The sequence below is a fragment of the Herpailurus yagouaroundi genome, unplaced genomic scaffold (genome assembly GCF_014898765.1).
Source record: "Herpailurus yagouaroundi ecotype Mexico unplaced genomic scaffold, PumYag 77, whole genome shotgun sequence".
Taxonomy (NCBI): domain Eukaryota; kingdom Metazoa; phylum Chordata; class Mammalia; order Carnivora; family Felidae; genus Herpailurus; species Herpailurus yagouaroundi.
The window spans coordinates 62513235-62527155 of NW_024412388.1; the positions used below are offsets into that span (position 1 = coordinate 62513235).

General features: G+C 35.2%; 1 protein-coding gene across 3 annotated transcripts in view; it reads left to right on the top strand.

Annotated features, from left to right (window-relative positions):
* The window catches only part of TNNI3K (TNNI3 interacting kinase), a 292001-nt gene that overhangs the window by 73712 nt on the left and 204368 nt on the right, over positions 1 to 13921 (top strand). For all 3 annotated transcript variants that reach the window (XM_040470642.1, XM_040470643.1, XM_040470644.1), the window contains exon 6: positions 11374 to 11472. In XM_040470642.1, the coding sequence (XP_040326576.1) occupies positions 11374 to 11472 (99 nt within the window). The remainder of the gene's footprint in view (positions 1 to 11373; positions 11473 to 13921) is intronic.

The following is a 13921-nucleotide window of genomic DNA, read 5'->3' on the forward strand; positions in this document are numbered from 1 at the left end:
CAAGGAAAGAAGGAGAGTGCTAGGCCCATGCCCCTAACCCCCAGGTGCCACTCCACCCAATTCTGTCATAGTACCTATGCTCAGTTCTGAATTCATAAATAAAAGTTTGGAAACATATTGTTTGAAATGTCTGAAAAACTGGGATCCTAGAGCATTGGTTTCTGGCTACAGCAATATAGTATAGTGTGGTGGTTAGGCCTTTGGGCTCTGGAACCAGCCTGCCTGAGCTGCTTTGTATTCAGATTCTGCCATTAGCTAGCCATGTTATGGGATTTAGAAAAGTCTGGGCTTGAGTCTCATCCACAGTTATTTCTTGGCCCTTTCTGTTTCTGAAGCCAAAACTACTTGGGCAGATTTGACACTGCGTTTCTTTTTATTTTCCTTGTAGGCTTCTATTATTAGCCACTCTGTATTTATCTTAGTTTAACATGACCAATGGAATGGTTAATGTATTTACCATCGTTATGCCTACTGTTTTCTGTCCTGATAATAGGTCTTTGACTAGATGATGTGTGTTCTTCATTTTAATAAAGTCCTTCTCTAGAAAGAAAATTATCTATAATTGATTTCTATACCTGTCAATGTTTAGTGCTTCATAATCCATTAAAACATTTTTACAACTGTGGATTTATCAATTTCATTGTGTTGCTTTTTCTAAGTTATTACAGACCAACATTTTCAATTATATTGTAAAATGAAGAGCCATTAGGTTGCAATTAATTACCCACATCTGCTGTTCTAATATGAATTAAGGTAGTATATTGCAGTTCATCTGATAGTGAGTTTTCCGAATTAATGAAAAAGCTCACAAAGGGGAACACTAAATATTTCATATATTGTGATCATAACAGGACTAATCCTTGAGCCTGAGACTTTACTGTTGATGATGCTGGAAATTAATCATTGATATCATTTTTAGGAGGATTGTTATTACTTAGTCTTGTATAAGAGCCAAAATCTTTATGTGTCCCTTCTTATTTCTGTTAGTTGACTCCAACTCACCTTCAAAGTATAATTTAGAAGTTGATTTTTCAAGTGGAGGTAAATCATTTATATTCAAAATACTTTGGCAGAAGAGTGAAAAATGGAGGAACAGGTGCCTTGGGCTGGAGAATAAAAGTCATGAGAAACCTGGTTGTCAGATGGTACCTGCACTCCATAGTTAGGATGTCCAGGGTATGAACATGCAGGGAGGAACATTAGTGAGAGGAAACCTAAATGTTACTACAATTTTCAAGTCTCCACAATTGGACTATAATGAAAAATGTTGGGCCTTTGGCAAGCTACATAAGTAAATCTCACAAGAAAAAAAATTGTGGCTTTTGAAATGCATAAAACATGATATATTCATAACAGAGTAAATGTTGAAAGCCTGTTTTCTCAGCCAAGGATTTTAAAATAAGACCCTTACATAAGGAAATGCTGCAAAAAAAAAAAAAAGAAGATGAAGAAGAAGAAGTGTATTTATAAAGAAGAAAATAGCATAGCAAGAAGATGATTAGCTGGAAGGCTTAGAAATTTTTGTCCCTCTTTTCTTAAAACTATCTCTTCCATGGACTTCCTTAATAAGCATTCCTTTGTTCTTCCTTAGATGACTTCTCCCTTTGCTGGCTCCCTTTATTATCACTTTTTAGCAGTAAATATCCCATAAATATCTCCTTTTACCTTACGGAAGTGATGTTATGTCCTGGTTTCAATTATTACTTTCATAAAATGATACCACTTGTATCTCCAGCCTTGACCTCACTGCTTCTCATTACTGTTTTTCATATATCAGCTTTTTTACTTATGCTCTCATCATTTCCTGAGAAGTGATACATTTATAGGATTGATGAATTCTTTTTTTTATATGTATATAAGTTAATATATGCTTCAGCTCTATTTCTACAACTTAAGAATATGGAGCTTCCCTTTAATTTCTTTGATAATATTATCTTGTGGAATCATTTTCTAAGTAATTTTCAGACCAAATTTAATTTTAACCTTAGATAATAAGAGAAAGATCACATAAGAGAACCTCATTTCTGTGACAGCCTGAAGAAACTATTTTCCAATAAGTTTTTGTACTCAAATATTTAATTAGAGGTATGTCAGGTAAAAAAAAAAAGTCATTACAAAAATATTCAGCAAATATTATAAGAGAAAAACTCTGTGACTACATAATAGAGAGTTCTCACCTAACATTTGTAGTAGATGTCAAGAAATGAGTGTACATATTTAAAAATAGAAAATTTTACAGAAAATAGAGCATAAAGCCGAAAGAAATGCTTATTAAATCTAAAGAAAATGCTACTATCTGAAATGTTTCCTAAGTAATATAAGCCTTCAATACAAATGGATAAGCAATTATTGGTATCTTTAATTAACATAATTTTTGATAGTTGTTTGAAAATTTGAGAATTATGTTCACATCTTGATTGAAGGATTGGCCCCAATCGAGACACCTTATGGTATTGGATAAGAACACAGTGAACTGTCAAGGGGAATTGGAAGAAATTGGCTATTGCAAGTGATTAATCTGAGAGACAGAAACTGTAGGTAATGTTCTCACTTCATAAATTCATGAAGAAGATAAAAGTTTATCTTCACACTCATCTCCCCTAAGAGGCTTCTTCTTTTAAAGACATCATTTGTTAACAATTTCTCATCATCTCTCACCGTCCCCAGTCTCATCTGCTGAGTCATATGATGCCACCATCCTAATTATCTCTAAAACCCACTCCCCATTTCCAAGCCACTACTGCTACCTCAGCTCATTTTATCCTTACCTCTCTCTTTTTACTATAGGACCTTGCTAACTGATTACCCTGCTTCCAATCTTGCTCCTTCTTCAGCCATTGCTATACTATTACTAGACAGGTCATTTTAAGATGCAAATCAGAATATATTTTACTCTTACTTAAAGTCTCTTGGTGAGTTCCTGTAAGGAAAAATTTTAGGAAAAATTCTAACTCCCTGCTGAAGTATATAATACTCTTTAAGATTCCTAACAAACAACTCCTACTTAGAATAAATTTTACTTCATTTGTTTTTTAGTTGACTGCAAACGATTACATAGCGAGAATCAATCTTACTCACATATTGGCTGTTTGACTATGTTTGAAAATCCTTGAGGGTAATATCTACCAAGAGCTACATCTTTCTGCAGGACTGTATAAGGTAGCAAGGAATTGCTAACTGACCACAAATAATAACACACATAAGAAGAAAAACAGCAGGGGATAGTATGGTGCTTTGAACTTCCATAGACCTAAATTTAAACTTTGGTGTTTTTCCTTACAAGCTGTATAATTCTGAACTTCATTATTCTTATTTTTAAAGTGAGACTATTAATAAAATTCCATGAGATTGCTATAAGCATTAACTGAAACAGGTATTCTCATTTAGCTCATAGATATTCTCAAAGTACCCATTCAATAAATACTAGTTCCCTTTGTCTTCTAGTGCTTCATTCACATTTACAAGAATCAAAGTGTAAGTGATAAAGAGATCAGTGCAGGGGGGTCTATCCTCCCAGACAAAAAGTGGTTGGGAAATAGAGTGGAAATACATAACAGGAATAGCAGTTGCCAAAGGAGGTAGGTCTTATGTTAAAGGAAGTCTTGGAAAAACACATATAACTGGAGAGAGGTGTTGTAGTAGTAGTAGTAGTAGTAGTAGTAGTAGTAGTAGTAGATGGGATCAACCAGAGAATGTATACTGCAAGATGGCTAATAGCTACCACTTATTGAATACTTACTATTATGTACCAAGTATTGTGCTAAGTGCTTTGTGTATATTAACTTCAACAAGAGATCAAAAAGAAACACAATGAAACAGTTGTCAGTAAGGAAAAAGCAACACTTCAGAAACACTTAAGAGATGAACAGTCACCTCTATAGAGGAATAATAATAAGTTCGCAGAGGGGTAGGGAGCAGACTCAATGACTACAATGTCAATCAACCCAAGGGAGAATAGAATCTCAAGGAGCAGACAAATAGTAAAATGAATAATAAAATAAGGAAAAGACTAAAAGGTATCTGTTGGAATAGGCAATTAGGAGGCCTTTAATGTCATTTTACACAGAAATTTTACTAAAGTGGTGAGGTCTAAAGCCAAATTGTAGTGGGATGAGGAATGAATAGGAGGTGAGGAAATGTGGACAAAAAGTATGGACTAGTTTTAAAAGAAGATTGTCTGTAAAGTTTAGGAGTGAGGGCAGTGGTTCAAGGGGACATAATTGAAAACTGGTTGTTGAATGTTAGAAATTTTTTAAAAAAGGAAATAACTGGGAAATACCAATCTAAATCAACTTGCATGTTAATGTCTCTGGGATCATTTTGAATTCATGAAGCATAGACTTTAGAAAACATTTTCCTCTATTGTAAATAACACTGCTATAAACATAGGGGTGCATGTACCCCTTTGAATTAGTGTTTTTGTATTTGGGGGGTAAATATCCAGTAGTGCAATTACTGGATCATAAGATATTTCTATTTTTATGTTTTTGCGGAAGCTCCATACTGTTTCCCACAGTGGCTGCACCAGTTTGCATCCCTACCAACAGTGCAAGACATGGATGGAGCTAGAGAGTATAATGCTAAGTGAAATAAATCAGTCAAAGAAAGACAAGTATCATATGATTTCTCTAATAAGAAACCAAACAAATGAGCAAAGGAGAAAAGAGATGGAGTGAGGTAACCCAAGAACCAGACTCTTAACTATAGAGAACAAATGGATGGTTACCAGATGGGAATGGGTGGGGGGATGCTTTAAATAGGTGATGAGGATTAAAGAGCACACTTGTGTGATGAGCTCTGAGTAATGTATAGAATTGTTGAATCACTATGTTGTGCATCTGAAACTAATATAATACTCTGTTAACTAACTGGAATTAAAGTAAAAACTAAAAAGAAAAAAAAACATTTTCCTCTAAAGTTTTGCCGATACAGATTTTCCAATAAATGGAAATGGGTATTATCCTAATATAGTCTCATGATTCTGCTCTCTGTAAGTCTCAATTATAAAGTGTAGATAAAGCCATACTGAAGTAAAAATTATGGCTTTAAATGAACTATAAATCCTGAGGAAACATCAGTATAGACATAAATTTAAGGAACACTACAGGGGCCCCTGGGCAGCTCAGTTGGTTAAATGTCTGACTTTGGCTCAGGTCACAATCTCACAGTTCATGAGTTCGAGTCCCGCGTTGGGCTCTGCCACAGCTCAGCGCCTGGAACCTGCGTCTCCCTCTCTCTGCCCCTCCCCTGCTCACACTCCGTCACTCTCAAAAATAAATAAATGTTAATTTTCTTTTTTTAATTTGAGGAAGACTACAAAAAGTCATGGAAAATGATACCACTTAAGGCAAAGAAAATTTTAATTTAAAAGTAGATATTTACTGGTATAAGACACTATATCTACTTGGTATAAGACACTATATTGAACTTTGACAATTTCAACTGACATTGATTGCCATTTTATTCCATTCAGAATTTACCTTATTTTACTTCTTTCCCCTGGGACATTTAGTTCCTCTTGATATGATCTTTTTTTCTCTTCATTGCTATCAATGGCTTTCATAAAATGAAGTATAGAGGGGGTGCTAAATGAGACCAAGTCAAATAAGTTAAAGTCACACTGTAGGAGAAGCATTCAGCAAGCAAGAACAATAAGGGCCTTACTCTTATGGACATTCTTTTAGCATCTCTGGAATTTTAATTTATTTTATTTTTTAATTTGAATTCAAGTTAGTTAACATACAGTGTAGTACTGGTTTCAGTAGTAGAACCCAGTGATTCATCACTGCCATATAACACCCAGTGCTCATCCCAACAAGTGCCCTCCTTAATGCCCATCACCCATTTAGCCCACCCCCCACCTACCTCCCCTCCAGCAACTCTCACTTTTTTCTCTGTATTTAAGAGTCTCTTATGGTTTGCCTCCCTCTATCTTTTTATCTTATTTTTCCTTCCCTTCCCCTATGTTCATCTGTTGTGTTTCTTAAATTCCACACATGAATGAAATAGTATGATATTTGTCTTTCTCTGACTGACTTATTTTGCTGAGCATGGTACACTCTAGTTCCATCCATGGTGTTGCAAATGGAAAGATTTCATTCTTTTTGATTGCCAGATAATATTCCATTATATATATATATATATATATATATATATATATATATATATATACACACACACACACACACACACACACACATACACACACACATATATATATAAAATAAAACACAGATTTTTTTATCCATTTGTCAGTTGATAGACTTCTGGCCTCTTTCCATAATTTGGCTATTGTTGATACCACTGCTATAAACATTGGGGTTCTGTGCCCCTTCAAAACAGCACACCTGTATCCTTTGGTTAAATACCTACTATAGTGCAATTGCTAGGTCATAGGGTAGTTCTGTTTTTAATTTTTTGAGGAACCTCCATACTGTTCTCCAGAGTGGCTGCACCAACAGTGCAAAAGTGTTCCCCTTTCTCTGCACCCTTATCAACATCTGTTGTTTCTTGGGTGGTTAATTTTAGCAACTCTGACAGGCGTAAGGTACCTCATTGTGGTTTTGATTTGTATTTCCCTGATGATGAGTGATATTAAGCATTTTCATGTATCTACTAGCCATCTGGATGTCTTCTTTGGAAAAGTGCCTATTCATGTCTTCTGCCCATTTGTTCACTGGATAATTTGTTTTTTGGGTGTTGAGTTTGATAATTTCTTTATAGATTTTGGATACTAATCCTGTATCATATATGTCATTTCCAAATATCTTCTCCTATTCTATTGATTGCCTTTCAGTTTTGTTGATTGTTTCCTTCACTTTTCAGAAACTGTTTATCTTGATGAGGTCCCAATAGTTCATTTTTGCTTTTGTTTCCCTTGCCTGTAGAGACATATCTAGTAAGAAGTTGATGTGGCCAAGGTCAAAGAGGTTGCTGCCTATTTTCTCCTGTAGGATTTTGATGGTTTCCTGTCTTACATTTAGACCTTTCATCCATTTTGAATTTATTTTGGTGTATGGTATAAGAAAGTGGTCCAGTTTCATTCTTCTACATGTCTCTAGAATTTTAAATTGTAAGTCTGGCTATTTTAGTTATGATTAAATTGCAGTGAAAAATTATTCTTCCTGAAGTCCAAACTTCTTACACTTAACTGAGGCACGTTTAGAACAGGAAAATAAAAGTTTAAGATTTTGTATAATAGTGGTTTACCCCAGTGATAATTAATGGGAAGGTTAAGTTGTGAGGATAAGTATTAGAATCATTCAGAGAAAGAAATTATCAATATGGTAAAGTATTTGTAGGAACTTCTCATGAAGAACATGAGCTTGATCAGGGGCGCCGGGGTGACTCAGTCGGTTAAGTGTCCAACTTTGGCTCGGGTCTCACGGTTTGTGGGTTCAAGCCCCGCATCAGTCTCTGTGCTGTCAGCTCAGCACCTGGAGTCTGCTAAGGATTCTGTCTCCCTCTCTTTCTGCCCCTCCCCTGATCATGTTCTTTCTCTCTCTGTCTCAAAAATAAATAAAACATTTTTAAAATTAAAAAAAAAGAATATAAGCTTGATCTTGAGACTGGTTATATGACAGGCAGAGAAAGAGAAGGGAGGCTTTCTAGGAAAAAGAGCAGAATGTACAAATACGTGTTTAAATTACAACCTGAAAATCGAAGAGGCTCCACTTTGATCTTTTGGTGAGTCAACTGGTAAATAAAAATATCTGTAAAGTATAATATATATAGTAATTCCTAGTATCAAAATAATCAGGAGCTCTTAAAATAATGATCCACTTTCTATGCTCATAAAACAACTACTTAATGGGAAGCACTTTTTGGTATTTATCCTTCAATCAGGAAAATGTACCTAGTTACCAGACCATATTTGAGTATCATTCCTTTAATCATAATAATAATACTGACATATATGTCAGGTATACAAATCTAAATATAATACAGTTCACTTCCTTAAAGTGTTTAAAGATTATTAAGATATTCTTTCTGTGATAACACTTTTTTCTACTTTACGATTTCACTAGTAGTTTTGATATTGCTTTCAAGGAAAAAAAACAAAACTGTATTTTATCAAAAAATCTTAAGCCAATAATTTTGTGCCCTGCAAAAAATGTTTTTAATTCTTTTTAACATTTATTTGAGAGAGAGAGAGAGACAGAGCATGAGTGCGGGAGGAGCAGAGAAAGAGAGAAACACAGAATCCAAAGCAGGCTCCAGGCTTTGAGCTGACAGCACAGAGCCCAACACGGGTCTCAAACTCACTAACTGTGAGATCATGACCTGAGCCAAAGTCAGACACCTAACCAACTGAGCCACCCAGGTGCCCCTGCCTTGCAAAAATCTTAATGAGATAATGTGTACATATAAAACTCTAATCACAGTTCCTGGCGTGGAGAAGGCACTGGGGTTTGCTAAATATTAATTTAAAATAAGTGATCAATAAATATTTATTGAATTGAATTATTTAAAATTTCTATCTTATAATTGAGTCCTAATTGTTAATATATAAATTCCCTTATAAATGATGATATACAATTTCTTGTATATCATTATATATCAAAATTAACATATTTCATAATATATAATTTTTTTACCAGAAATACAGAACAATTGAACAGTTATTTGGGTGTCTATAATATACTTAGCATAGTGGCAAATAAATAGATTTAGACTGTGACTTTATGGGGCTTCATGTAGTAGAAAGCAAGTGAAATTGCTTTACCAACTTTTTCAAGTTCAAGAGAAGGGAACTGATGATCTGATACATATATGTTCCAGGCTAAATGCTAATACAAGTATATTTGTCTTAGCCACATGACAGACATATTTGTACATCACAATACATTACATTCCCATAATATATGCCATATCACATATGCCAAGAGATACTCTCCCCATATGATTCCAAAAGTCATAAAAATCAATAAGTGCATTCTACTCATATAAGTAACATATAACATTTTTCAGATAATTCCAATGTACATTGCCCTCAATAGTTAAATATTTCCTTAAATTTTAAAACAAACTAAATAAAGCCTACAGTTCAATAATGACTCTGTGTGGTTGCATTAAGACTTACATTTTGACAGTTTCTCAGAAGGCCAGCACTCCATAATTAATGAAGTTTCAGGCAAAAGATTGACCTTCTGAATGACTGGATAAGTGCAAACTTAGGAGGAAAAAAGTTTGCTTTGGACCATTTATTGAAGCCTAAGAGCTGTTATCTTTTAAAATGAAAGTAAGTTCTGGAACCATGCCTAAGAAATTGGCTCTATATGTTAACATTGGAGAGTCCCTATTACAATAAAAATGCATGCTGTCTACTTTATTTTATGCTATATTTAAAATAAGAGAAATTGTAAAAAGCTTCATTTACTTGATCTTTTGTGACCTTCTGTAAAGGTTCCTAAGATTGAACTCTCAGGCATGTGAAGTCTAAGATATGACACGCTTTATATAAATGGCTCTGGTATTCATTTCCAAGCTGAATCTACAGAGCTTCTACTGAGAGAAAGTTTCCTCTCATCTGGGTTTGAGTCAGTTCATTTACTTAAAGGTTAGCCTTAATGAGGTCAAGGTCACAGGAGGAGCCTGATGGAAAATGTTTAAAATCAATGGGAACCTAGATTTGAATTCCGGTTCTGCCCTTTACTAGCTGTAGAAACTTAACTAAGTTCATGAGGCTTAGTTTCTTCACCTTTAAAATGGAAGAGTAGCACCTATATTTCTGTGTTTTGTGTGAAACAGGACACTCCAGTTACCATTTATGCACTTAGTGCAGGGTCTGACACATAATATATCCTCAATAAATATTAAATATTAACTGTGCTTTTGATTTGTTATTAGAAAAACGATTGTATACATTATGTATTCTATGGATCATTAGTTAGCAATACCCAAATATCAGCAAAAGCATTATTCTGGGAATGTATAGAAGCCTATACACCTGTTTATATTTTTGAACCCAGCAGAAATTTCAAATGGCCCAACAAGAATTCCTTTTTTGTATGTCAGTCACTTCTAATGTTATTCTAGTGACTGAATAAATTTTGAGAATAAACATGTAAAACAACACAGCTTTACCTCATACATGCTCAATAAATTGTGTATTGATGCCTGAATAAATGGATGATAGAGTGAATGAACTATTTAAACTATGGAGCACTCAGACACAAAGCTTAAGCAAGAGCCTAAAGATTCATTTCTGTGCTGACAATGGCTCCATGACTTTGAGAAATTTTCTACTTCCTCTCATTTTCAATTTCTTTCTCTTTCAAACATAGGGGCTTAATACGTAATGTCTGTCCATGGTGCCTCTCCAGTTCTGAAAGGCTATGATTCAAACAGGAAAGGAAACTTGACTAAGGACGCAATTTGTTTATTGGAACAGAAGAGTTGTTAGAACATAAGTCCTTTGAGCTTTTAGATCTTATCTTCCTGTTTTCTCTCCTAAGTCTAACAGACTTTTGAAAATTTTCCCAAATGTATATTATTTTACCACATGACAAATAGATAGTGCATTAGGAAAATCTACAATAAAAATGAGTGCATCTGAAGGAAATGATTCTAAACAATTTTCCAGAGAAGTGAGACATAGAGATAGGTCTTTGAGAGGAGAAGAAATCTGAAGGGCTAGCAGATTTGTTGGCAATCTGTAATTTTCCGTGAAGACAGTTGCCCAACAGCTCCTGGTAGTGTTATTTACTTGCTCATTCATTCATTCACTCACTCATTCACTCATTCATTCAATAAATGCTTTGGAATGATTACTATTTGCATGGAAACATGCCAGGGTAGGATTATAAAGATGAATGTGATGTATTTTGTCCTGAAAGGATTTATTCTTTAGTAGAGATGAAAAGACATGTATATAATTTTTCTATGTTCTATGTGGCACGAAAGAAAGTTACATGAGATTTAAGAAGAAGGAAGACAAATTCAGAAAGTCAGTTGGCAATGAAGGGAGGAAAATCAAAGAAAACTGGGAGTAGAAGGTAATTAGCTTGGGTTTAAATATCTGTAGATTGGGCAGCAGATAATTCCTGGCTGAGGAAATGATGTGATAAAAGACTCAAAGGAGCAGGAAATGGAATGCAATCTTACTACATTATTGAGTTTAAGAAAGAATAATGGGAAATACATTTAAAGGATAATGCCAGATTGAGGAGAACTTTGGAAGCCACAGTAAGGGATTTGGTCTTCATTTTCTGTACAAAAGCAGCCATTGGAGATTTCAGAGAAGGGAGATGGAAGAAAACTCATCCTGGATGGTGATTCCTGAAGAAGAGTTGTACCTGGTGGTTGTAAAATGAATTTTGATAGGCAGATGTCCCAAATAAAGGTCTTACCTGAGCTCTCTTTCTTGTCCAGGTTGCTGATGTCCTGCTGCAACATGGCGCAAATGTCAATGTTCAAGATGCAGTTTTTTTCACTCCATTGCACATTGCAGCATACTATGGACATGAACAGGTATGTCTGATGGTAGGATTTCCAAAGGCTGGGGAACCATTCCAGGCTTTTGTGGAACTGCCCTAGCCTCAAAGAAGGAATATTTAAGCTATCCTTTGGATTACTTTTGCCATATTATCATCAGTTCCACCTTTAGGATCTGATAGATGCATAGAAACATTGCACCTGCCAAGTGATTCATTTTCACTAACTGTTTCAGTACCCAAGGGAGGCACTACAGTAAGTGTACACTCCCAGGAATCACCCAGCCTGTATTTGAAAAATTCCTAGCTTTGTGACCATGTGTAGATTATATCATCTCCCAGATCTTCAGTTTCTTCATCTGTAAAATGGAGAAAATATTAATAGTGCCTACCCATAGGGTTGTGGATATGATGAGATATTAATTTCAAGTGTTTGGCAAATTCTCAATAACTGTCACTATGATGATACTAGTGCAATAACAATAAAACAAATCATAAAGACCTTCCTTTATGAAAAAATGTGTCTTTCAAAAACTGGGCTTCTTTTTTTTTCTACTGTCCTGGAATGTGGTAGACTGAAAATATCCCCCAAAATATGTTCATGCTTTAATTTTCAGAACCTGTGAATGTTACCCTAAAAAGGATTTAGCAGATGTGATCAAGTTAAAGATCTCGAGTTGGGGAAATTAGGCTGACATTATCTGGGTGGACCTGATATAATCACAAGGGTTCTTATTATAAGGAGCAGGAAACCTAAGTGTCAGTGAATGTAAGAGGTTAAAGTGATGCTAGAAGGGGTAACAAGCTAAGGAATGCAGGCAGCCTGTAGAAGCTGAAAATGCAAGGAAATGAAAGCCTCCAGAAGGAATACAACCTGCCAACACCTTGGTTTTAGACTTCTGAACACCAGAACTTTTAAGAGAATAATCTGTGCTGTTTTAATCCAATAAATTTGTGGTGATTTGCAGCAGTGGGAAATTAATACATGGAATAACCTAGAAAAATTTAAAAAACAGTCACCAGGGGCGCCTGGGTGGCTCAGTCAGTTAAGCATCCAACTTCAGCTCAGGTCATGATCTCGCGGTCTGTGAGTTCCAGCCCTGCATCGGGCATAGTGCTGACAGCTCAGACAGAGCCTGGTGACTGCTTTGGATTCTGTGTCTCCCTCTCTTTCTGCCCCTCCCCCACTCATACTGTCTCTCTCTCTCTCTCTCAAAAATAATAAACATTAAAAAAAAATACTTATATATACAATGGAATACTACTTGGCAATGAGGAAGAATGAAATCCTGCCATTTGCAACAACGTGGATGGAACTGGAGGGTATTATGCTAAGTGAAATAAGTCAGTCAGAGAAAGACAGATATCATATGTTTTCACTCATATGTGGAACTTGAGAAACTTAACAAAAGATCATGGGGGAAGGGAAGGGGGCAAAATAGTTACAAACAGAGAGGGAAGGAAGCAAACCATAAGAGACTCTTAAATACAGAGAACAAAGCGAGGATTGATGGGGGGCCAGGGGTGAAGCGAAAATGGGTGATGGGCATTGAGGAGGGCACTTGTTAGGACGAGCACTGAGTGTTGTATGTAAGTGATGAATCACAGGAATCTACCCCTAAAACCAAGAGCATGCTGTATACACTGTATGTTAGCCAACTTGACAATAAATTATATTAAAAAATTAAAAATAAAAATAAAAATAAATAAAAAATAAAAAACAATCACTGAATGTGCTTTAAATATAATTTGCTTTAGATATGTAATTATATAACAGGTAATTATTTTAAAATTTGATATTCTGTAATAAAATAAAAATAAATATAGAATGCTTTAAAGTTTATAGTGTGCCTTCATTCAATGAATAGTTTCATTTGACCTTCATGGAAACCTAATGAACTTAATGAGTTACCATGTGAGTGAACTCATACTATGGGATAGGAAGTTTATGTGGATTATTTTGTGTGTGTGTGATTTTTCCACAATCCTAAAGTTAACTATTATTTCCCCCCTCTTGCCAATGATATGCATGAGCTCACTCAGGTCAAGTAGCATGCCAGAGTCACACAGTTAATTAGAAGATCTGGAATACATATTCAGGTCTGTCTGATCCCAAAGCCTATAGTTATTCTGTTGTACCTAAGAGCCTCTTCTTATTTGTTTTCTATCAGTGAGACAATCAGAAAGTCGAGGAAATTTGCTTGAGGGGTAGGGCTAGTTATTCAAGGCCTAGTGCTCTAACTCCCAAGTGCATTGATTTTTTTAAAAATTGTTAACAACTTTATTGAGATATAAAGAAATTGTGGTTTATATACACAATGGAATACTACTTGGCAATGAGAAAGAATGAAATATGGCCTTTTGTAGCAACGTGGATGGAACTGGAGAGTGTTATGCTAAGTGAAATAAGTCATACAGAGAAAGACAGATATCATATGTTTTCACTCTTATGTGGATCCTGAGAAACTTAACAGAAGACCATGGGA